Here is a 24,743-nt window from a genome sequence, read left to right on the forward strand (position 1 = left end):
TTAAGAAGTATTTAAGACCATGTCATAAATAGCAATTAATGTAAGTTTTAATACATTGTGATTTGTAATTAAAGGTAAATGTAGCTTTATTTTATGAAATTGGACACTTGTTTCATAAAATGAAATAAAAAAGAAAAAGTAATTTGTTTCCACTTGGTAGAAAAAGGCATAGCCTCTAACGTTACCATTCCATTATTAATAGGACCCTCTCTTTGTTATCCTATCCAACTAATGAACACAACACAACACATCACAACTTGCATGTTCTCTTCCTCTCTCAACTTCTAACCTTTCTTTCTCTCTCCCTTTTTCCGATTCTTACAAAAATGGTGGCTTTGGTTTCCCAAGACAACAACGTTGTTGCATTGGTTTCTCGTACAGGTAGAGAGTTACAACGCTACAGAAAAGGTCGTCGCCAAGTCGTGGGGTTTGTCTCGTCTTTCTAATCCCATCGTTGCTTTTACTATTCGATTTTATGTTTCGTTCATGCAAGTCCTTGTGCCTCTATTGAGTTTCATTTCAATTGTGACTGAACATTTCTGTTTTCGCCTTCAATTCGATGGCCACATGTGTGCAGATGCATACCCTACAGATATAAAATTGTGGATCAAACTTCGTTGGAGGGACCAGAAGATTTAGAAGTTTTGGTCATCACTTCTCAGAAAGGCAAAGGCATGCTATTTCCTAAGGTATTAGTCAATGAAATTCATCTCCCAAATGGGATATATTTTGATTTGTCAACATTTTTATTCACCCCATTTTGTGCTATCCGTTTGACCAATCAACAGGGAGGTTGGGAATTGGACGAATCGAAAAAGGAGGCAGCTTTGAGAGAAACCATAGAGGAAGCAGGGGTTCGAGGCACTGTTGAGGTCAGGCTGTTCGATAAAATGACAGAAGTTTGATAACTATAAAATCACAAATCATTGTTAATGCAACTTAACTAATTACCAATAAAACTTGTTTTAAGTTGAGATGAAAGTTTGATTTGATTGGTGCAGGGCAAATTGGGTAAGTGGAGTTTCAAGAGCAAGACTCATGATACATTTTATGAGGGCTACATGTTCCCTCTACTTGTCCAGGAGCAATTGGAGTTCTGGCCTGAGCAGAATTTTCGTCAAAGAATATGGGTAGGTGATAATAAAAATGGAATACTGAGGGCAGTGTTTGAATTTTTCTTAGTTGCTTCTTCTAAATGATCAGTGTGATAGATAGTGTTTGAATGATTATTTTTCTTTCATTCTAATGATCACGAACTAAGAAAGTGTTTGAAAATTTCCTTTGGGGTGTAGATGAGCGTTTCTGATGCAAGGGAAGTTTGTCAACACTGGTGGATGAAAGAAGCTCTAGAGAGACTAGTAAACCGTCTCATGGCTCGGAAACTTGGTCGTGTGAGACAAATAGTAGGTTCTATACACTGCATAGGAGATGCCAATTCTGACTTGTAAACAAGGATATGCATACCCTTTTAGATTTTCTTCGACCAAATGAACTAAGGAATAGTACAATCCCATGGAATTAGAGAGAAAAAGAAAATACACTATATGATTACAATAACAATAGTAAAGGTGTACACAACTTAGAAGTTGTCAATTCCCCCATTAAAATACAGTACTTCGTATCTCAAAATGTGAAAAAAAAGGTGAGAATTCACTGCATCTGTATATATAGTGATACTCCTCAAAATCCATTGTTCAATAAACTATTTGGTTTTTTGTCTCAAGCAACAGTTGATAACATGTCAGAAACTTGGCTGAACTTCTTGTAATAACAATAAATCATACCAAGCAAATAGTAGTACTATAAATTATTTTAAACTTCTATAAATTCTAAACTGTCATATACTATAAATTTACTCATTTTTATAATAGAACTATCTTGTGAAAAAATAAAATAAGATGATTGATAAAGAAAGATGAGTAGATAAAAGTATTGCAGAAAAAAGAAGTATGAATAATAGTGATGTATTGAAATTATTGCACTATAAATGAGTGTATGTGGCTATATATGGTAAAAAGGGATAAAGCATTTTGATCAAGAAAGGAAATTGTACCTTTTAATGAAGAGCAAAGTGAAGATAAAGCTCTTTCTTTATTCCTATTGTTTATTTACATTATTTTGTTCAATCAACTAGAAGCTAAGATTGGAATTTGGAAGTAACATTTTTGGTGCTTCAACCACTTTGATGTATGAATTGAGATGCACCTTTGATGCATAAAGGAATACGTGTGGAATTGGTTGACCCAGTCCTTGTCATTAGTGGAACTCCTTTGGTGAAATTGAAAAGGGGAAAGTTGAAGAGGAAAATAATTTCAAATTTTTGGTCAACATAAGAAAATTCATTTATTTATTTTGGTCTTTAACAAGAGAAATTTTAATGAAGACCAAGATTAGTAATGGGAACCAGCCTACTATGAGCTTCAGGGAAAGTGCCAACCTGAAAACAACAGAGAAGCCTCTTAAATGTAAAAAGTGGTCCAAGCGCTATGTTGGGCTCATAGTTCAACAACACAATGCCCAAGAAAAAACACTTGCCACAAGCGCCATATTGGGCTTGAAGGGGTGTTTATATTGGGCCAATAGCTGATTAAGGGAAGGCAATTGCTTCCTGCACACTAACAAAATTCTTCCTGCACCCTATCATTCACAATAAAAAAGTTTTATAAATATTCTAATAACATTAAAGTCTGCAAATTAATATTATCTCTATGTATTTTAATAGATTACTTAACAATATAAAATAGAATTGTAAAAAAGAAAAAGCAAGTTAATTAGCATATTAGATTAAAAAATCTCACTGACACTTGATAGTAGCATGTGTTTATGAACTAAGCAATTAAGAGTTTAAACAGCCAGGTATATTATATCAGAAAACTTGTATAACTAGCTCAATCTACATGTCACAGCATCAGCTTGTAATGTTGTTCCATTCTCTTTGAGATGAACTCTACTAGCTATTAAAAATTCTTGTACAAAAACGATTTAGCATGCATCTGTGTGTGTATATATATATATATATATATATATATATATATATATATATATGAAGTATTTCTAAACCTTGCTAAAGTGATGATGAGATTGAGGAGGGTAGTGCGATGTCATAGTTGTCCTTTACTGTCTTCAATAGGAAAAGGTGATGGTGCAGTGTGCGAAAGGAAAGTGTCTTAGCCCTTTCTTTTATCAGTGTTCTAGCTTTACTTCGCGATTAATCCATAGACCCATAAAATAATATATTCGCAAATCATTGCTACACAATGAAGACCCACTACACTTCTTACCATAAAATAGAATAACAAGTGTAGTAAATGTCACATTAGGGTTTTTCTAGAAGCCAATACAAGCTATACAGAATTTGACAGAAACAACAAAAGCAAATTGTTAAAACATCATTTAGTTTGAACTTGAAACGACTCATACCTTTAAAAGGGACTTGTTTGATTAGGTGGAAAGTGACTTTAAAGTAGCCAACACAAAGTAGTGCAATCGATACATATATGTTTCTGCAAAATTTATATAGAAAACCATTGATTGAAACCAGCACCAAACTTAATTGCGTTTACTAATTAATGTGGTTTCAAAACACTAGATTGAATTAAGCAGAAACTACTTATATGTGTTCTGCGCCCTCAATTACTACATTTCTTACTTTATACTGTTCAGTGTATATTGTTGACTAAGTGTCGCTCTCTCCAACTTTTACTTAGATTTTTCAGTACTCAGTGTAGTTAGCAATGTTTCTTCTATTAAGTTATCATCTCCAACAATTTAAAATGCGCCCATAACAATAAATTTCTGTATAAATCCAGATCACTTTTAACATTGTCATAATTTAAAATTATTTTTCTTAGCAAAAGAAAGAAACTAAAGTTGCCACTTTTGTTTGAATTATATGAACCAAAAAGAAAAGCATGATGATAGATAATCAACTAGCCTAAGAAAGAAGAAAAGAGTTTAAAGACCCCACAGGCTGTAAAATAATCAAAGAGAACCTTTTTTCTTCCCTAGTGGATTTTTCTTATTTAAAGCAACTCAATGTGAAAACTCACAGGTGGATCCTTCTCCATTGCTCAAAATCTTCATATTCATTTGAAGAAATAGTAATTGCACCAAAAACACTTGTTCATTTCATATAATGATATAATCATTCACATGCATATATATACACATACGTGCCCTAAACATTCAGAGCCATATTATAGAGTTAACATACGTCAACATCTCCGAGAAATGAAAATGACCAAAAGGGGCATCTCAAACAGAGTAATCACAGTGGCTGTGTTTTTCTGCGTCACCCTGTTGTTCCCCAAGCTTTCGGAGTGTTCCAGCCCAAGCGCGTTTCTCTACAGCGGGTGCACGCAGCAACTGTACACCCCAAACTCGCCGTACCAGTCGAACCTGGACTCGCTACTCACCTCGCTGGTGAACTCGGCCACGTACTCGTCTTATAACAACTTCACGGTGGTGGGGTCCACGCAGCAGGACGCGGTGACCGGCCTCTACCAGTGCCGCGGCGACCTCGCCATGCCGGACTGCGCCGCCTGCGTGGCGCGCGCCGTCACGCGCACCGGCGATATCTGCCGTGGCACGTGCGGCGGCGCGGTGCAGCTCGACGGCTGCTTCGTGAAGTACGACAACGCCACGTTCCTCGGCGCACAGGACAAGACGGTTGTGCTGAAGAAGTGCGGGCCCTCGGTGGGGTACAACCCCGACGCCATGGGGAGCCGCGACGCCGTGCTTGCCGGGCTCTCTGCCACGGGAGGGAACTTCAGGGTTGGCGGCTCAGGCGGGGTCCGCGGCATGGCGCAGTGCACCGGCGACCTGAGCTACGGCGAGTGCCAGGACTGCGTGGCGGAGGCCATCTCGCGGCTGAAGGGCGACTGCGGCACGGCGGATTACGGGGACATGTTCTTGGGGAAGTGTTATGCGCGGTACTCCACCGGCGGGGCCCACGGTGAGTCCAAGGCCCACGGTAAGGCCCATCATCATGATCGCATGCTTGTTCTTCTCTTACTACCTCTCATGGGTTTCAAGTTCTGAACTTTCATGAGAGAAGTTTGATTATGTGTGTTCACCAATTCGATTGGATGTAAAAAATTTGTAATTTTCTATCACAAATTGTAACAATCAAAGTTTTAAGAAGTGTTTAATTACTCATTTCTATATTTACACAACTTTAATACTTTCTTTTTTCTATTTTAACATGTTAACATTTTAATTCATGTTAGTTTGAACTATTTTAGAGCATAAAGACCAAGACAGCTTCAAACAACGTGTAAAGATTGAAGTGGATTCTATGTATCTAGGTATAGGAACTAAAAGGTAAAAATTATATAAATGTAATAACCAAACGAGTAATTGAAGAGACACTTACGTATGTTTTATTTCTACTTTATAATTACATTAACATTAAATGTATTGTTTTTAATTTGTTTCTTGTTTTCAAATATTTGTGCAGAAGATATAGAAATTTTTTAATAGTATTTCCTTACAAATATTTAAACCCAGGAAATGGGTATAATAAAAAACGATAAAATAGAACCTGAGTAACCAATCATCCCTGAAACATCTTAAGAATTTTTTTTCATCGAATAAAACATTTTAAGAAGTGTTTTATTTTCTTTAGGTAAATTGAGAATAGTTTTTGTTACGAAAGAAAAAGATAAAATAAGATGTTTGGTGTAATGCAGGTGAATCAGGTCATGGAGGTGTAAAGACATTTGCTATAATTATTGGATCATTAGCAGGATTGGCTATACTTATTATTTTCCTTGCTTTCATGACCAAAATCTGTGGAAAACAGGGTTAGTAATATATATTATATTATATTATTTTTTTTATCTGTCATATTGAAAAGAGAATATGTGGATTCAGCAATATATACTAACATGATTCCTTCTTTCTCATGCAGGTAAATAAATTTAAATCCAGTTTGGAACTCAAATTGGCATTTGAACCTATCATTACTCTTATGTATTGGTTTACTTTTGCTTTCTCCTTTTTTTCTCTTTAGTTATTTTACTTACTTTTAAATTTAAAATTGACTTCGAAAGAGCACTTTGAACCTTGAGGATGATACCATATGAAAAAAATAATAGTATTTGGAATTTTAAATACAAGAGGAAAGAACGTAAGAGATTGCACCTACTTTCTTCTCCACTTTACAAAGTTGTGTTGTCAATTGTCCAATGCTTGTAAAGAAAAAAAAATTAATATATTATTCTTTTGTTTCTTTAAAGTGTTGTACCATAGTTTTGGTTTTTCATCTTCGTTGTATACATCATTCAAACTAAGTTCTCTGGCAAAAGAATATCCAAAAAGGATAACATATAAAGTTAGTGAAGATAATCTATCAAAATCCATTTTAATATCATATATAATGCATCAAAAGGATCACAACGCAAACACTTTTCTCCTTCATTATTTCCACGGAATCCATCTCTTAGAGATTAAGGAAACACAACCATGTCCATCTACGTATATACATCATACAATAAAGTATCATACGCCTAAAAGATAGTTTAATTTCAACCCCACTGATCAGTTCCAAATTACGAGAACCTCCAAATAATTAAGCACTACCAGTTTTTAGTGGAATCTTAAATTAAGTGTACTAAATGACCACTGTCGGACCATCGGTTAGGCGGATCAAGGACAAGCGGTCGTAGGGTGCCCGCTACAGGCAGACCTTTCCTTAGGACGTTGATGTAACAATCTCTCTGAAGTGCTTTAAGGTAGTTCGCGACCAAACACTCTCCGCATTCTCCGGATGAAGTCTCAGCTCTGAACATGCTAAATCGGCTACCTCGTTGGACCATTGGTCAAGCGGACCACGGACAAGCAGCCGCAGGCCGCGCCGCTACAGGTAGACCTTTCCTTGGGACGTTGATGTGACAATTTCTCCCTAGTGATTTAAGGGAGCTCACGACCAAAAACTCCCTGCGTTCATTTCTAATTGCACTTTGTCTCCACTTCTATAGAGACCCTCACTCATGAGGACAACCGACAAGACGCACTGCCCTTCGGTCAGGCAGTCACACCAAAATCTGGATCAGTAAGTAAAAAGTAAATTAATATAATATAAGTCAGTAATCAAGTTTAAAAAGTAATTGGGTCATGATTAAGAAATCTAATCACAGCCCATACCAAATACTATAATATAAATAGAGGCCCAAGGTAGGTTGATAAAGATTTTTTAACTCGCATTTATTACCACATTTATTGTTATCTCCCGATCGGACTTGAACTGACTTAAGCATCGGACCCTTTTAGACAGGTATCCCGATCACCTGATCAGCCGAGCGGAAGGAGAAAAAGACTTTGAACAGGAGAAAGAATCGAGCAAGCTAGCCGAGGAGAACATCGGACAAAAGGACTAAAGGGTAATTTGAGTGTTGAAAGTTAGTGCTTGGCCCCTACACCCAAAACACTAAGCAACCTTTCCACAATGTTCTAAAATATACAAGTTTAAAATAAAAATTATGTTCAAATTATTTTTTAATCATGGAAACAAAATTTGTATATGAATTTTCATTTCAAAGTAAACATGTATTTAAAGTTGTTATGAGTGTTAACCATAATCATAATACGTATCTAGAATTCGGAGGAGCGAATTAACTTGTTTTGTTAAATTACAAGCCCAATAGCTTTTCCATTTCCGACGCCGAACTCCATGCCCAGCCCAATCGAGTAGACTAAACAGAAACTGAAAAACCTGCTGGCCCAAACAAAATGGGCTCTTATGGAAACCCAGTTGCAGTGAATCACTTTCCACTTCGCTATTGGGGAAGAACCCAGAACAATAGATAATTTGATTGAACACGACTCAAGATCAAAGAACATTCTGGAGTGTCCGCGACAACTCCTATCATAAACACATAAAATATATAATAATTTCATAGTTCATCACAGAAATTGCAAGAACCATATCATTCATCGTGTTTTTCCCTTTTTCTGCTACATTTCTCTTTGCACTGGTGTAATCAACAATGGCTGACACTATCTTTGGGTACCCTCTCAGACGCTTCTTCTGGAGTCACCCTCCAATTTTCAGAGAATGGTCAGGCTCCATGGCCCTCTTGGACTGGCTCGAATCACCTAATGCACACATCTTAAAAATTAACGTTCCAGGTACCGTTATCAGATTGTTATGAAAATAATGTTCGATATAAAACTATTCGAGTGTTGTTTTTCAATTTTAGTGTAAACTTTTGTTATGTGTATTATGGAATTGAATCTCTAGTTCCAATTAGAATATTAGAAAATGTATATGGAGAATTGCATCTAATTGTTTTCAGTTGCACGTAATTGCAATCTTTAACTGTTTCTTCACATTCAATGATCCATTGGAATCATGGGTGGAGGTGCTGTATGTAGTGGTAAAAAGGGAATCTTTTTTTAGGGTTTGACTTGAGTGGTATTGAATTGATTTTGAGTTTTTATGGTGGGTATGTGTGTGGATAGGATTCAGCAAGGATGACATAAAGGTGGAAATTGAGGATGGAAATGTTCTACACATCAAAGGGGAAGGTGGGAGAGAGGAGGCTCAAGCAAAGGAAAAGGACAGTGTTTGGCATGTTGCTGAGAGAGGCACTGGGAATGGTGGTTTCTCAAGGGAAATTGAATTGCCAGAAAATGTGAAGGTGGATCAGATTAAAGCACAGGTTGAAAATGGTGTCCTCACTATACTTTTGCCTAAAGACACAACTACCAAATCACCTAAAGTCAGAAACATCAACATCACGAGCAGGCTTTAAGCTTTTCAGATCTAGAATATGTTTATATCAATAAGAATCCCAAGACCATATAAGTTCTATTGTGTGTGTCAGTGTGTGTGTATATTGTATCTCCTTCTGCAATTTATATGTAGTTATGAACCTTGTGTAACTTTCTGAATAGCTAATTTGGTATGAAAAAGAGCATAGTTTTGTTCCAAAGTTCAAAAAGCCAAATCAGAGTTACCAAACAACAGAACTTGATTACTTCTGCAACTGTAACAACATTCATGTTCTCACTAATCATTGGTGTGGAATCAGCTATCAATAATGTGTACATTATATAGGAGTTGCCATTGCCAACTAGATTTAGGAGGAACATGAGGTGTGAGGAGAATGGTAGATAGAAAAAAAAAAAAAACCAATTAAAATTTAAATCTTTTATATTCATCGATCCTTTTCTCTGATAAAACTTACCAAGGAATGTCAATGATTTTGTTCCTGCCTGTAAGAGTGACTTTAAAGGCAATTACTTAAACTACTTTTTCTGTAGAACACAAACTACACCTTAACAAATTGCATCATTAGAGATTATTTATTAAGAAAGTTCATACACAAGCAACCAAATGGAGTCACGTTGTATAACACTGAAACAAAAACTACTTGTTCTGCAGTGGGAAATGCGAACTAGAGAAAGGTTCTGTGAACCATGTTAAGAATGCTAGCTGAAGAATTAAAAAAATATATATAAAAAAAATCATGCAGAAACGAATTAGAAAATTACACGAAAACCAAAGTCTACATATACATAATTAACAAATGAAGGTTGTATTTCAGTGGTTGAATAAGTGATTTAAGCATTTAATTGGAGGTGGCGTGTTGTGACTACTACCACCTTCCGATCAGTGTTGTTTACATCCTCCAATCATTGCATGTCACTGTTTCCACCAACATCCTCTCATATATTCTTTTTATCCACTGAAAATGTCATACTTTTTTAAACATGGGTATCTTTTAATATTTTTTTAAAAAAAATTATTCAAAAGCAAAAGAAAAAACTGTGACTTTGATTAAAAAAAATTCTTAATATTTTTTTTTGTGATTTAGTAGATTTGAGCTAATAATTAAGTATTGAAATATATATTAAAAAATGTACTGTTAATTTACTTTTTTATATAATACTTTTTTACAGAACTATGTTTTATTTCTTTTTCATAATTTATATTTCTCTATTTTGTGTCCTTGTCTCTGGCATGATTGAATAGCTTTCTGGTATACGAATTATTTTGAAAGTTATTTTTGCATGATAAAACTATCTATCTTATAATAATAATAATAATAATAATAATAATAATAAGTAATTTAATTATTTGGTGATAGAAAAATGCATTGTTTTAGAAGTTATAAAATTACAACTTAATAGTATTTGTTACTTATTAAAGGCGTAGAATATGATAGAAAAGAAGTTGAAAAATACAAAACATCACGTTTTAGGCTGAAGAAAGGGTATATATTAAGAATGATGTATTAAGTCACTCGTGTTGCTAAAACGAGGGGAAGGTGGAACCACACAACACGCTATAGCTATCTAACTTTTGTCATTTGACTTAACCAAAATAATAAGAAATTTCTACGACTTTTTCTTAAGTATTTTAAAAAATAGATAAAATCAACTTATTAATAAATTAAAAATAATTTATGTATTGAAGATCTCACACGAACTAGAAATAAAATAAATGTATACCATATGGGTAACATAAATTTATCTTTACAAACTGTTTTTATGTTTTTATAGGATTAAATTAAGTTTAAAGTTCACTTCAATTATCATAATTGTATCAAATTTATTTTAACCAGATTTATTGTATCTCTTATTAATGAATTGTTACGTAACTAATATTATTATCCCATATCAGGTTCAATATGTATATGCTTTAAGACGAGAAATGCATGTTGAAAATTTTATCAATTACAGCTAAATGTGAGTGTAAACATTATTTTACAATTTAGTTGTATAAAGTTAAATTAATATTAAATTTCATTCCTTAAAATTAGGGGTGACAGTATGGACTTGGCCCGACATGCCGATCTGCAGGCCCATCAAAAAAATATTGGGCAGACGAGGATGTTGAGTCCGCTAGCCTACAAGAGTCTGCCTCATAGAAACTCGCATGACATTTGAATAATACATCGTGTATGTCAAAATACAAATATGAATATGATGAAAATGTTGAATTATCAATTTATCATCCAACTTTCCAAACTCTTTGATAATTTTGTGAACTTGTTAAAATTTCCCAATTGTTGAATATTTAAAGTTTTATCATAAGATTTTTTAAAAATAATTAAAAAAAAAGGCAAACTGGTCCGCGAACTCGCAAGCCCACACATATGCAAGGCAAACCAAAATTTTCAACTCACGTTGAAAACGCGGGATGGGCCAGCCCAACACACATTTTGCATACCAAGTATGGGTCAGACCTAAATATAAAATGATTATGGGCCGGACCGACTGCATTCTCATCCCTACTTACAATTATGTATAAAATGATTTAAAATTTAAAGATTAGTTTCTTACATTTAAACTAATTATTGTTAAAGGAAAAAACAAACTTTCATATCTTTTGTTCTAAATATCATTGTAAAGAATTTCATTAAAAGTTATGCACTCAACTCAAGACATGTCATTTCATTATGAAAATTCAGCATCAAATCGAGAATACACATTATATTATCACCTAATTCATTGGTGACACCGAAAAAGTAGAAACTCGTATTATTATATTCACATTATAGAGTACTTACACGAGTCAACACACTTGCGTACTCATAATCATGATGATTAGTAATCTCACTTTCATACATAATTACACAAAATATGGATAAAAACACACTCTTTGTATGTTTCATTTTTAATATTTTCCTTCTTTGTTAAAATTAATGAAATCTACTATAGAATGTCTATTTATTTAAGAGACTTGCAATAAATTTTTTCTTTTTTGTAATAAAAAATTACATACGAGTGTATTAAAAACAACAAAAGAACGCTTTTAGCCATCCTGATAGATTTCTAATTTCTTGTATTATCTTAGGGCATTATCTTGGTTTTTATTTCATTATTTTCAATAAATTTGAACCATTTCAACATCACATAAAACTTTTTTATGAAATTAATTACTTTACTTATAAGTTTATTGCATTTTAGTTTAGTTAACACCATTAAAGTTGTTTTCGGTCGTATTGTTATTTTTCTAAAACTACGCTTAAACAATCAATGTTCTTAATAAGACGGCAAAGCGAGTCAGCTCGGCTCGTTTTGGTCTATCTCGCGTTTTGGTCCGTTAAATGCGGGTCGGGTTAGTTTGCCCCGCAGTTTAATATCGAATTTATTTTTTTTGACCTGTCTTGTCTCATGGGTTGGTCTGCGGGTTCGCGGACTGATCTGCATTTGTGATAAGCGAAATATTTTTTTTTTGTTTAGCAAAATATTTTTTTTTTCATAATAATTGATATTCATTTTCTATTGAAATAATTCCAATTAGTTTACCTAATCAAAGATCAGAAAAATAACAACGAACATTATATCTAAAGTACAATATCAACATGTCACCTTACAAGACATGTATCTAAAAATCTATAAAAAGATATTCCATATTCAATAACTAAAATCATTATCTTATATACAATGATTATACATAAACATAATAATAATAATAATAATAATAATAATAATAATAATAATAATAATAATAATAATAAAAGGAACTTAAAGAAACAACGTGATGAATGATGTGAGAACTAAAAAAAATGATAACGTATAATTTTGTAAGCAGGTCAGCGGGCCAGCCTGCGCGAGCTCCGGGTCTATACGGGACAGGCCATTACGGGCCAGTGGATTCAACATCCCAGCCTATTCCGCGTTCTTTTGTGCGGACCTGCGGGCCAACCCTCCACGAATTGTCATCCCTAGTTCTAAGAGAGTAAGAGCAATACACTTTCTATTTTATATTTTTCACAAAGAGATATAAGAGATTTATACCTGATAAACTACTTTAATAACATAAAAGCTGGAATAGCTCAGTTGGTTAGAGCGTGTGGCTGTTAACCACAAGGTCGGAGGTTCAAGCCCTCCTTCTAGCGAATTTTAAGAACTTTTTGGTTTTTCTTAATAAATCTTCACATCTAACACCATTAAGCTTAGCATAAGAATACAAGAGTGAGTGAATCTAAGGAAAAATCTTACATCATATTAAAAAAGTAATTTAAGTATAATTCCATTTTATCTAGGCAAATAATTTAAGCTTAATTCAATTTTAAAAAAGTATAAATTATACGATGAAAACTGTCATTACTCAATTTTATAAAAAAAAAAATGGAAATTATTTTAGTTAATTATTTTTTACATTACTTATGATTAAGGTGAGACTTTGATTTTTATTTATCAAAATTATAATAGTAACAATAGAAGACGAAATTCAAGAATTTTATTTCGAAGCATATTAGTTTCAAATCGATAAGTACTGATTTTAATTATACTATAATTAGAATATAATATATCGATGCAGTCTATTAAAAGCATTCCACGGATTAGGAGGTGAGAGAATAAAGATTTCGTGAAAAGTGAAACATATTATAGGAAATGATGTTTTACTTCACTAAAACACATTTTCAATGTGATAAGTCACTGCACATGTTTTCATTGTCATAATTAACATTTCAAATTTCAATTTCAGTTGTAAATCTTAATTTCATATTATTTTTACATATTAAACAAATATATATTTAGAATAAAACTGTAATGACATTTTCTAAGTGCTATGATTAAATTTTCGATGTTCAACTCTAATTCTAAATCTCAATCATTGTTATACGACAGAGAAATGCAATAAGAAAATATTTTTGCGTTCTAATAATTTTTAACAATGTAGGAGAAAAAAAAAATATAAGTGAAGGGAAGCTATGATTGGAGTTAGCGGAAAAGACAAAATCATGAAATAAAAGGATAGCAATCTATTATTAGGTCTTTCGTAATGTAATAAAGAATAGTTTCACCTCTTACGACATACTTCAACTACCCTTACTCTTCACCTTTAAAGTGAACCCTCACTTTTCAAGGAATCATTTTTCTTTTTCAATTCGTATTTTTCTTCATAACAACATATAACAATTCAGAAATTTGGTTTGGTTTGGTATACTATTATATATATTAGTCAAATTATACTTTTAATGAATTTCATATAATATAAATTTAATTCATTTAATCATTGAATTACACGTTTTGGCTCGAATATTAACTAGCATTAACTTTAAACATAATTTAAAATAAAAATTAAGTATAATTAATAATGGTAATAACCAACCAGCTGTCAATTAATTATTAAATAAAATGAAGTTGTATTTTAAAAGACAGTCCTGACATTTGTTTTGAATTTTACTCTTTAAATAAAAAGTTTTAAAATTAAAATGATCCTTTTCATTATGTCCTTAATAATTGTGATGATTATTTTGTATTATCATTTTATTTAATTCTCATCTTACAATTTAACATTTACATTACAATATATATATATATATATATATATATATATATATATATATATATATATAAGTTTTACGATTAAATGATTTTTCTGTTTTTATAGTACAATATTTTAATACTAAAATAATTAAATTTATTTATAGAAAATTACTTATTTTCCGAACTATTTTATAAATTCTTACAATTATTACTATAAATTTCGTTAAACACCTTTAATGCATTTGCACGTATAATATGCACAATCAGACGCTTAAACCTTTTTATGAGAACATGTTAAAATTATAACATACATTTATTACAATAAAAGTTAAAATAAAATAAATTAAAAAATAAGGTAACATAATTAATCACAAAAGTGAAATAAGTTTTGTAACAAATGTTCTTAAAATAGCTAAATTTAACTTAGGTAACATCTTCTAAAGATTATTTTATAGATTAGTTTATGGAAGTTTTAAGAATAAAATTACCTTACCTCGTTTTTTAATAGAGTTATTTTAAAGGTGAAAAATATCTTCATTTTCATTCAACATAAATTATAAACAATTTTTTATGCATATTCATAAAATTGTGTTTTTTATAACTAGGCTATAAACAATATTTTCTTATGAATTTTAATATTTTACCGTTGTAACATGACAAACTATCAATTATTATCGGTTTTAACATTTTAACGTTGTAACATGATTACTTTTATGATTATGATTAGCGTTAGAAAATTTTAATATATTTTTAACATTCTAATTTTTATTTCATAAACTTAGACATCAGTAAATAATAAATAATAATAATAAATGGAGTTTTTTAACAGTCAATGATGCTATAGTTAAATATGTAATTGTTATTAATTTATACCAAAAAAATAAATTAATTTTAATGTGGTATCACAAAAATATTAAATTTGATCTCAATTAGTAAATGAATAAACACACTATAATAATATAAAATTTATTAAGAACATCGTTGTAGTGTATATGTTATTGTCAATAATAACGTAGCCTTTTTTAATTCACATAAAATGAAAAGAAACAGTAACAGATAATTTTACACATAAATATTAAACCTACTAGTTAAGGTAAAAGATATAAATTTTGAATAAGATATAAAATTTGGAGATATTTTGAATATCTTATTTTAAGAATTTGTAGACACTTTTAAGAATTTTGACCGGCAGCGAAAACGCCTCTACCCTTTCCAACGAAACAAAAGGCGAAAAGCAAACAAGAAAATTATTTCCGTCGTAGAAATCTGTAGCTAAAAAAAAGAGGCACTATTTCATTGGTAAAATATATTTCTAAGAAAATTACTCCAAAGGAAACTGGTCCATCCCAAGAAGCCAAAGGAAAGGTTAGGAAATAGGATTGTCCCTTAAACGTTGCGTTTGGGACCACCGTTCAAAATTTAAATGCAAAAACGATAATAACAATTTAATTGTTCTAATTAATATTTTTTTAACAGTTTCTGTTTAGCTTGAGTTGTTTATTTTTTATTTTATTCAAACAAACCATATTTCGCCTGTAATATTTAAAGAAAAACAAACTACATCAAACTACACGAACAGCTAGTCAAACAGAAAAAAAAAGAAAAAGAAAAACTGTATTTTGTAATAATAGGGTAAAAATAAAGAAAAAATAAATAAAATAAGGTTTTTCTGCTTAACAGAGAATCCAGCTGGGAGGGCAGCTACAAATGAGAGTGATTTGAAGTTATAACTGGACCACCACTCTAACAAGTGGGCCCCACTTGGAACCTTCCCTCACTTCTTTTTAATCTTAAAAACAAACACCGGTCACCCGCGCGACACACCGGTCGTTCGTTGCACGTGAACGTACTCTAACCCTTCCTCATCCCTCTCAAAAACATCTCTTTTTCTTCTCTCTCTCTCTATCTATCTATTTCCTTCTCCAACTTCGCAAACGCAACACCCTTTGCTATAATACGTGACACCCACCACCCTCTCTCGCATCGCTCACGCTTCTCACGACACTCTTTTTTTTTTTTTTTCTTTTTCTTAAAAAACATTCTGAGCACAACAGAACAGAACAGAGCCACACTCGCATCCATCGAGGTTCCCATGGCGCCAATTCCGTAGATAACTAACTCCTTTCCTCGAACAACTCGAACTACCGAAATGAAGTCTGCGCAGGTCAAAGAAGCGATTCTCTTTACTCTCCTAACGTGCGTCTTCGCCATTGCAGATTCGGATCTAGCTTCGGACAGAGCGGGGCTAGTGTCACTCCGAAGCGCGTTGGGGGGACGCACGCTGCTATGGAACACCACCCAAACAAACCCTTGCAGGTGGACCGGCGTCACCTGCACTAACGATAGAGTAACCATGCTCCGCCTCCCAGCGATGGGTCTCTCCGGTTCGCTCCCCTCCGGTTTGGGAAACCTCACCGAACTGCAGACGCTCTCCCTCCGGTTTAACGCTCTAACCGGACCAATCCCCGCGGATTTCGTCAACCTCAAAGCGCTGCGGAACCTCTATCTCCAGGGAAACTTCTTCTCCGGCGAACTTCCCGATGCGGTGTTCGCGTTGCAGAACCTCGTGAGGTTGAATTTAGGTAACAACAATTTCAGCGGCGAAATTTCGCCCAAGTTCAATGGTCTCACTCGTTTGTCCACTCTCTATCTCGAACGCAACAATTTCACTGGTTCAATCCCTGACCTTAGTGTTCCGCCTCTGGATCAGTTCAATGTCTCGTATAATTCCCTTACCGGTCCCATTCCGAACCGGTTTTCGAGTCGGGACCAAACCGCTTTTCTCGGTAACTCACTCTGCGGGAAGCCCCTGCAAAGTTGCCCCGGAAGCGAGGAGGGAAAGAGTAAATTATCCGGTGGTGCCATTGCGGGTATTGTGATAGGTTCCGTGGTTGGTTTGCTGTTGATTCTGCTGCTTTTGTTCTTTTTGTGTAGAAAAAGGAGTGGGAAAAACGATGAAAGTGTGTCAACAGGGAAGCGTGATGTGGAAGGTGAAGTGTCTCGTGAAAAGAGTGTGGAGAGTGGGAATTCAGGTTCGGCGGTGGCAGGTTCGGTGGAGAAGAGCGAGGTTCAAAGCAGTGGTGGTGGAGATAAGAGTTTGGTGTTTTTTGGGAATGTGAATAGAGTGTTTAGTTTGGATGAGTTGTTGAGGGCTTCTGCGGAAGTGTTGGGGAAAGGAACGTTTGGAACGACCTACAAGGCGACGTTGGAAATGGGGGTGAGTGTGGCGGTGAAGAGGTTGAAGGATGTCACAGCCGCAGAGAGGGAATTCAGGGAGAAGATTGAGCAAGTGGGGAAGATGGTTCATCACAACTTGGTCCCACTAAGGGGTTATTACTTTAGCAGGGATGAGAAGCTTGTTGTCTATGATTACATGCCCATGGGAAGCTTATCTGCACTATTGCATGGTATTACCCCATCTTTCATACTTGGTTGTTATTTTTGGACAATAGTGTCTCTCTGTTTTCTGTCTTGGTGCCATTTCTTTTGTTAAATCAGGTGAATGATTGTGGCTGTTCATGTGTCTACTCAATGCTATCTCTTTAGGTGGCTACGTGTTGTTTTTATGTTTCTCAATGCTTTCCCTGTTGTTCCTTATCATTCAGTTTTGTAATGTACTTCATGGCTTGTTTTTTAGCTCTGCTAAATGTCTTGTCTAGAGTGTGGCTTTATTTCATCACATCTTCTGTCCGTCGGATTTTGTGAATTGAGGGTTTTGTTTAGAAATAAATTTGATTTGATATTCTAGTTTGGATAATGGATGTCATTGCATACTTCACCTACACTATGCCAAAGGGAGATAGAATGTTGCATCAACAGTGAAGTCTGATGATGTCTTAAGATAATCCTCAATGTTCCAAAAGAAAATTTGTCGTCAGTAAATGTTTGCTTTCAGGATTATGATTTCTAACCAACACTCATAATTCTTCTGAAGTATGAATGTAGTATGAGGCTGCTACATTTGATAAAACGAAATGTAGGCTGCATTTGGTAACTCTTAGGTGAATGAAACATTTTTGTTTTTGTTTTTGGTGTTGCAGCAAACGGTGGAGTGGGGAGGACTCCACTGAATTGGGAAACAAGGTCTAGCATTGCTCTTGGTGCTGCTCGTGGGATTGCACACATTCATTCTCATGGTCCAACATCCTCTCATGGGAACATCAAGGCATCGAATATTCTTCTGACGAAATCTTTTGAAGCTCGTGTCTCTGATTTTGGGCTTGCTTACCTTGCTCTTCCAACCTCAACGCCAAACCGTGTTTCTGGTTACAGAGCACCAGAGATCACTGATGCGCGCAAAGTATCCCAAAAAGCTGATGTGTATAGCTTCGGCATCATGCTTCTGGAGCTGCTTACAGGGAAGGCTCCGGCTCATTCTTCACTGAATGACGAAGGGGTGGACCTCCCAAGATGGGTTCAATCTGTGGTTGAAGGTGAGTGGAACACTGATGTGTTTGACATGGAGCTTCTGCGGTACCAGAGTGTTGAGGACGAAATGGTGAAGCTCTTGCAGCTTGCCCTTGAATGCACTGCACAATATCCTGATAAGAGACCTTCAATGGACGTGGTGGCAACCAAGATTGAAGAAATTTGCCATTCTAGTTTAGAGAAAGAGGAAGGGAAGAATCATGATTTTAAAGATCCTGATCATGGATTTTCGCAACAGTACTACTCTGTTGACTCGGGTGTGTCACAAGCTTGAATATAGAACTGAAGAAAGACCTCATTGTTTTCATATTTGGCCTGTTTTTGGCATCATATTACGACAAGTGTTGTTTGTTTGTTGGTTTATTCATTGAGGGATTATAGAAACCAGCTTTGTATGACCTTTGTCTTCCCCTCTCACTACCTTATTCTACTTAGTCCCTCCCTTTTGTTATTCTGAATCTTGGTTTTGGGGGGTTTCCATTCCCCCACTTTGTTTACTACTTCATATTCCTTAAACGACGCTTGTTTTATTTATTTAACTTTCTCGATTTCTATATTTTTCACAACTATTCAAGAGATATATGCATATTATTTTAACATTTTATTTATATTTATTTTATTATTAAAAGAAAAAGGAGGTGTTAAATGATGAAAAATATCCACATTATGAGGTATAGTTAAAATTTTGAATACGCTTGTTTTGAAGTGACTGCTATAAGGTTCAAACGCATATTTTGTTAAAAACTATTTTTAAAATTTGAAATGTATAAATTTAGTTATTGCTTTGGCTCTTCCATGCTAAGATAGATCTTGGCCAAAAGCAAAACAAAGTTAACAACTGACACTTGATCTCAGACCAATATAAACATAGAAATGTTCTGCAATGTGCTTTCCTTAAGGCATTTGTTCTTGTTCTTTTGAAATTGACATTTTTTTTTTTCTGTTGCACACCTTTTAAGTGTTTCCCTTTTAAATATTTAGCACCGCAAAAAGTAGATGTATTTGCATACGAAACGTGTTTTATGATGTTTCTTTTGGCTTTAGATTGATCTTGTGTTTGTTGAAACTTAGTTGTAAAGAATTATGCTTTCCAACTTACTATAATCTAAAATCACGGTCATCGGAGAAGAAAAGGAGAAAAAGACAGATAAAAGTGCAACGTTGCTAACTGGCCTGTTCTGGCTTCTGATGCAATTTTGATTTGTTGAAACTGAGTTGTTTGGGTTAGTTTGGAAAATGAATCAAATGATGTCTGGGTTAAGTGAAATGAAATGCTTCACCACATGGTTCCAGACATGCTATTTAAGGAGCATGACATAAGAGTTATGGTTGTAATGGAGGAGGTTGAAAATATAATGTCAGAAATTTCACTACGCATGACAAAAAAAAAAAAAAAAGAAAAAAAAATAGTTTAGGTAAAAATGGATAAAAGGGTTAAATGATTCATGTTATTTATATACACCATTGTGAGATATGATTGACCTTACTTACTAATTTATCTGATTACTATTTTATAAACTATAAACTAATTTATCAAATATAAAATGTTTTATAAGGTAAATCATTATTTTGAATGTATTGTAATATATTATGCTGACCGTTTGAAATAAAAATGTTGGACAACTGTGTCCACATTCAAGCTATTTAATGTTAAATTTAGTTATTAGACTATTTTAATACTCATTCAATTGGTTTAATCTTTTATATAATTTAAATTTTAAAAAATTAATTTACAAATTAAAGTAACTAATATTGCATACTATTACATTATCTATCTTATATAAAAAATCTTAAATACCTTTTTGGTCCTCATTTTCGTAGTGTTGGTCGCGGATGATCCTCATTTTGACAGAATGTTTAAAATGGTCCTCATTTTCGCAATTCATGTTTTATTTGATCCTTTTCAGTAACGCCGTTTAAATCATTAACGGAGTATTGTACAGGTGACACAGTTTGTATTAGGGTGTATTACGTGTACTGTACAGATGGCTAATTAACGTTAATTTTTCAATTTAGGGGAAATTTTGCAATTAGGAAAATTTCTTCATCTTTGTCTTTCTTGAGCTCGGATTTACAGTGGAAGCAGCTAATACTTGACATTTCATCATTGGATTGCAGTTGCGCTCTTCATTTCAATTTTCCAATTAATCATCATCAACGAGGTAAAGTGGGTTTAGGGTTTTCTGGGTTGTGTTTGCTTGTGGGTTAGGGTTTTCGTAATTCTATTTTGGGGTTTATTTGTCTCTCGATTGTTGTGATGTTCTGCATGGTTTCTAAATTACATGTTGAGACTGCACCAGATGCCCAAACTTCTGAAAATGCACCAACTACTGAAACTGCTGAGAATGCACCAACTGTTAAAACTCAAACAACTCAACCACCAAAGAACGAAGTGGAGAGTCAAGCAGCACCACTACCAACACTAGAAGAACCATCTCAGCAATTTAGGATAAAATTACAGATTAGGAGGAGGCCATGATAGCAGCTACAAACGTCTTAGTTATTTTTTGGAATTTCTAATGTAGAATTCATTATTGATGTACTGTGACTTTCCTTACACTTCGTTCAATTCCACTTTTGTCAAACATTGATGTAGTGCATTTTGATGAGGATGAATTAACGTTATGAATTTAACTTCTTCCAGACTTAGATCAATTTAATTTTTCCCAAGCTTAGATCAATATCACTTACTTCAATGCTCAGATTAAGATGTCATTTTGAACATGTTGGAACTAATATCAACATAATCAAACTAATTCATTTCTTCATTTAACAATAGTACAAAATAGATTGGACTTTAAAAGATTACACACAATAACCGTACGAATAATACAATAACAACACAAGTGAACCCTATTACTAATTGCAGTCTCTTCTCAACAACCTTCAATGACTCCTCCACATCATTAATCTGCCTCATTTGTGTCATGATGAAGACATCCTTTTCATCAACACCACCATTTGAAAAAGTTGCAGCTCACATTATTGGAACCACCAATATGTAAATCAATAAACCAATAATTAAAACCAATTTATTATTAATACAAAAATAAAAACAGATTGACCCAAAATTTTTTACCAATATTCTTTGGAGTTCTTGTCATCCTCAAAGTTGCCATCTCTCCGCAGCTACAACTTGGGTTAATCCATTTCTCGTTGAACCACCAACAGTGCACGAAGATTGGGACCGTAACATACCTATATAATGGGATTGCAGGAAGAAGATTGCAGCAACACCAATTGGGAATGGAGGAACAAGATTGCCAAAACTCACCAACTGCCCAAACATTCCTTACCAAAACCCTAGCTCACATATTTATTCCCAAATATCTAATTACCACACCTGTACAGTACACTTAACACACCCTAATACAAATCGTGCCACCTGTACAATGCTCTGTTAATGATTTAAACGGCATTACAGAAAAAGACCAAATAAAACACGAATTACGAAAATGAGGACCATTTTAAACATTGTGTAAAAATGAGGACCATTTTAAACATTCTGTCAAAATGAGAACCATCTGCAACAAACACTACGAAAATGAGGACCAAAAAGGTATTTAAGCCTATAAAAAAAATGTATCTAATCAAAATATAAATTTTATTTCTATAATAAAATTTATATCATTATATCTTTTTTATATTATATTATGTCTATTAATTAGTTAATCAATTAATTTTACTAAATGATTTTAATTTAATAATCTGATTTACTAATTTGTTTATTAACTAGCAACTAACTTTAGAAAGTAATTTATAAGATAAATTAAATTTATCCCGTATGTTCCATTTTATTTTTCCTATTTAATACCATTTACCATTACAAGATTATTTTACTTTAAAAAAAATTAATAAAATCAGATGAGTAGTTTCCGTCTACAAAATCTTTAATTGAAAACGATCTTTTTGCTGGATAAGCTTGAAAAAATTAAGGACGTTGACTTTTTAATTTAAAGTAGACCATAAGGTCAGAAGTAGTTAACTGTCAATCCTGGAAGCAAATGGCTTACTGCATCAAAGTAGATCCCTTAAATACCACTCCTAAGTTTAAATAAATTTCTTTCCGAATTATATGAAAAAAAAATTATAAAATAATATTTGTCATAAATTAAATTAAATGTATAAGTTAATTTTAGGTTATAAAATGAATTTATTTTAGATCTAGAGAAACTTATTACCAAAGAAGTTTCCCCCTCCCCAGTATAAGCCAATTATTATCTACAAAATGTGGACAAATAATTTTCCTAGAATCTTAGTTCAAAAGCAATTTCTTAATAAAAAACAACAAAAAGATTCGAATTTGATGTTTAAAATAGCAAATTGGAAAGCGGCATAGTCACTGGATTCTCACACTTAATCCCGTTTAGTTGGGCCTGTAGAGAGGTAACAACGTTTCAACTTCTGGGACACTTCTTACTACGACTCGATGGTTTCTTTATGCACTTTTATATATTTGGAAATTTTAATGATTTAAAATGTCGGATGGTATTAATTTTGTTTGAACGTGTTAGTTTGTTGTCTGATTTTAAAAAGATATTAATTATGTTTTAATTTTTGGAAAGGTGTTTTAAAGATAGCAACTAAATTAAAATTAAGACTAGTTATAATGTGATAGTATGCTTGATAAATTTCTAAGTCAAGACTAGAGTGAATTAGGAAGACTAGAGTGAATTAGGAAAATTGGATCCTAGGTAATGGACTGGGTGTAGTGTGACAAGACTTTACAAACCAGAGGATGAAGAATGGGAGAACATGGTTTTCATGGAGGTATTGTAGTGGTATAAGTTAATGTGCTCTATTGTGTGCAAGGAAATCAGTCAATTGGTACGCTATTAGTGTAGCGCCTAACGACACGAGTATGTGCGTCAGGCGATAGGACCAACATGAGAGGTCCCTACAATAATGGGTCTGCGAGAGGCTGGCGCCTAGCGGCAAGGGGTGTTCCGCCAGGTGGTCTGTGCAGGTTTTGCCTGCCGGCGTTTAGGCTGCGCCAAGCGATAATGCTACAGGTATCTGACTTGCGTGTGTTGTTTGTACGCATTGATGTGAACTTGGATCAAGGAATGTTGTGCCATGAGCGAGTAGGTTCATGGATGGTGGTGAACACGTGATGATATGAGTGGGGAGGTTCATATCCTGTTACTCTCGTGTGAGGATACGAGCGAGGTAGGTTTGTATGTTCTGTACTTACACTTGAGAGATGCTACATACAAGGAGGTACGTAGCTGATGGATCACATGTGTTGGACTACGAGCGGGCAAGTCCGTAGAGCAGAACTACGAGCAGGGAGGTTCGTAGAGCAAAACTACGAGCGGGAAGGTTCGTAGAGGCATTACCAGGAGCGGGCATCATAAACCCTGAATCCGAGGCTAACTATTTGTGTGTTGTGAAGGTTGAGAAACCTTGGGGATTAAGATCTTGGCCAAGAACTAACTAGGATGAATCAGATAGGTGTATTGCTTTTATTATGTGAATTGGTAAGTTATTATATTTATTTTATAAGCTCACCCTTTCTGTTTGTGCTTAGCGATGATCGTGTAATTCTTTAAATAGGAGCAGATGATAATACAGGTGATGCTGCTGATGCTTGAGACGGAGAGAGGGGCTAGCTTGGGATGTTGAGCTAGGATGTTGACTTTGTTTAACTACAATTTTAATTTTCATTCAGTTATTTTGGGAACTTGTATATCTTTTATGGTTTTTATTGGAATTGTAATTTGGAGATTACGTGCATTATATGAATTTTAAATTTCCCACGTTTTTGGGAATAATAAAATTACGTCGTATTGATTTAAAATTGTATTTATTTATTTCATTAAGTAATTTCTAGTAGAGATGTTTCAGTTGACTTTTTTAAGGAAGACGTCAAAGACGACTCCCTTTGTTTGAATGTTTGTGCTGGTAACGGGAGGGTCTGCCACGGTCGGGAAGGGGCAAAGCTAGATTTTTTTTTCTACATCTACACCTGTTTCTTTCAAGACTTGCTTCTGATGATGTCGTTTGACGACAGGCAGATGGATGTCCTGAAGGAGATAAATTGTTCTCCTACCGAAATTCATCTGAACGTTGGGCATCTATGC

The 24,743-nt window shown here is 34.0% G+C and overlaps 4 protein-coding genes and 1 non-coding gene across 8 annotated transcripts; all 5 read left to right on the plus strand.

Annotated features, from left to right (window-relative positions):
• The first annotated feature begins 210 nt into the window (after positions 1 to 210).
• Positions 211 to 1,723, plus strand: LOC114193864 (nudix hydrolase 18, mitochondrial-like). 2 transcript variants are annotated; one of them, XM_028083828.1, is made up of 5 exons: positions 211 to 427; positions 578 to 689; positions 789 to 872; positions 1,002 to 1,130; positions 1,293 to 1,723. In XM_028083828.1, exons 1-5 carry the CDS (start codon positions 327 to 329, stop codon positions 1,446 to 1,448), a joined length of 582 nt encoding a protein of 193 aa, XP_027939629.1. In that variant the 5' UTR covers positions 211 to 326; the 3' UTR covers positions 1,449 to 1,723. The 2 variants fall into 2 exon arrangements, with proteins under 2 accessions (XP_027939629.1, XP_085521562.1); XM_085665436.1 differs by having other exon boundaries at positions 578 to 872.
• Positions 1,724 to 4,041: 2,318 nt separating this feature from the next.
• On the plus strand, positions 4,042 to 6,238 carry LOC114193368 (plasmodesmata-located protein 7-like). Of its 3 annotated transcripts, XR_014984063.1 has the most exons (4): positions 4,042 to 4,972; positions 5,244 to 5,322; positions 5,691 to 5,804; positions 5,912 to 6,238. XR_014984063.1 is itself a non-coding variant. In XM_028083132.2 (3 exons), the coding sequence occupies exons 1-3, from the start codon at positions 4,153 to 4,155 to the stop codon at positions 5,917 to 5,919; spliced, it is 924 nt and encodes a 307-aa protein (XP_027938933.1). In that variant the 5' UTR covers positions 4,042 to 4,152; the 3' UTR covers positions 5,920 to 6,238. The 3 variants fall into 3 exon arrangements, 2 of the variants coding, with proteins under 2 accessions (XP_027938933.1, XP_027938931.1); XM_028083132.2 differs by lacking the exon at positions 5,244 to 5,322 and having other exon boundaries at positions 4,042 to 4,954; XM_028083130.2 differs by lacking the exon at positions 5,244 to 5,322 and having other exon boundaries at positions 4,043 to 4,972.
• Positions 6,239 to 7,824: 1,586 nt separating this feature from the next.
• On the plus strand, positions 7,825 to 8,936 carry LOC114194933 (HSP20-like chaperones superfamily protein). The gene is made up of 2 exons (XM_028085335.2): positions 7,825 to 8,130; positions 8,464 to 8,936. Exons 1-2 carry the CDS (start codon positions 7,989 to 7,991, stop codon positions 8,754 to 8,756), a joined length of 435 nt encoding a protein of 144 aa, XP_027941136.1. The 5' UTR covers positions 7,825 to 7,988; the 3' UTR covers positions 8,757 to 8,936.
• A 3,844-nt stretch (positions 8,937 to 12,780) lies between these two features.
• Positions 12,781 to 12,854, plus strand: TRNAN-GUU (transfer RNA asparagine (anticodon GUU)). The gene has a single exon. It is a non-coding gene; the product is annotated as a tRNA-Asn (tRNA).
• Positions 12,855 to 16,072: 3,218 nt separating this feature from the next.
• On the plus strand, positions 16,073 to 19,199 carry LOC114194386 (putative inactive receptor kinase At1g48480). The gene is made up of 2 exons (XM_028084569.2): positions 16,073 to 17,639; positions 18,273 to 19,199. Exons 1-2 carry the CDS (start codon positions 16,382 to 16,384, stop codon positions 18,932 to 18,934), a joined length of 1,920 nt encoding a protein of 639 aa, XP_027940370.1. The 5' UTR covers positions 16,073 to 16,381; the 3' UTR covers positions 18,935 to 19,199.
• Positions 19,200 to 24,743: the final 5,544 nt, after the last annotated feature.

The sequence above is a fragment of the Vigna unguiculata genome, chromosome 8, assembly GCF_037176805.1.
Source record: "Vigna unguiculata cultivar grain cowpea cultivar isolate G323 ecotype 2 chromosome 8, ASM3717680v1, whole genome shotgun sequence".
Taxonomy (NCBI): domain Eukaryota; kingdom Viridiplantae; phylum Streptophyta; class Magnoliopsida; order Fabales; family Fabaceae; genus Vigna; species Vigna unguiculata.

What these genes read in the sequence shown, in the direction of transcription:
- LOC114193368 (XM_028083130.2), top strand. Translation starts at nt 4,153, where the DNA reads ATGCATATATATACACATACGTGCCCTAAACATTCAGAGCCATATTAT. An exon ending in CGGTGAGTCCAAGGCCCACG is followed by an intron (nt 4,973 to 5,690) that starts GTAAGGCCCATC and finishes GGTGTAATGCAG; the next exon opens with GTGAATCAGGTCATGGAGGT.
- LOC114194386 (XM_028084569.2), top strand. Translation starts at nt 16,382, where the DNA reads ATGAAGTCTGCGCAGGTCAAAGAAGCGATTCTCTTTACTCTCCTAACG. An exon ending in CTTATCTGCACTATTGCATG is followed by an intron (nt 17,640 to 18,272) that starts GTATTACCCCAT and finishes TTGGTGTTGCAG; the next exon opens with CAAACGGTGGAGTGGGGAGG.
- LOC114194933 (XM_028085335.2), top strand. Translation starts at nt 7,989, where the DNA reads ATGGCTGACACTATCTTTGGGTACCCTCTCAGACGCTTCTTCTGGAGT. An exon ending in CTTAAAAATTAACGTTCCAG is followed by an intron (nt 8,131 to 8,463) that starts GTACCGTTATCA and finishes GTGTGTGGATAG; the next exon opens with GATTCAGCAAGGATGACATA.
- LOC114193864 (XM_085665436.1), top strand. Translation starts at nt 327, where the DNA reads ATGGTGGCTTTGGTTTCCCAAGACAACAACGTTGTTGCATTGGTTTCT. An exon ending in GGTCGTCGCCAAGTCGTGGG is followed by an intron (nt 428 to 577) that starts GTTTGTCTCGTC and finishes ACATGTGTGCAG; the next exon opens with ATGCATACCCTACAGATATA. An exon ending in GGGTTCGAGGCACTGTTGAG is followed by an intron (nt 873 to 1,001) that starts GTCAGGCTGTTC and finishes TGATTGGTGCAG; the next exon opens with GGCAAATTGGGTAAGTGGAG.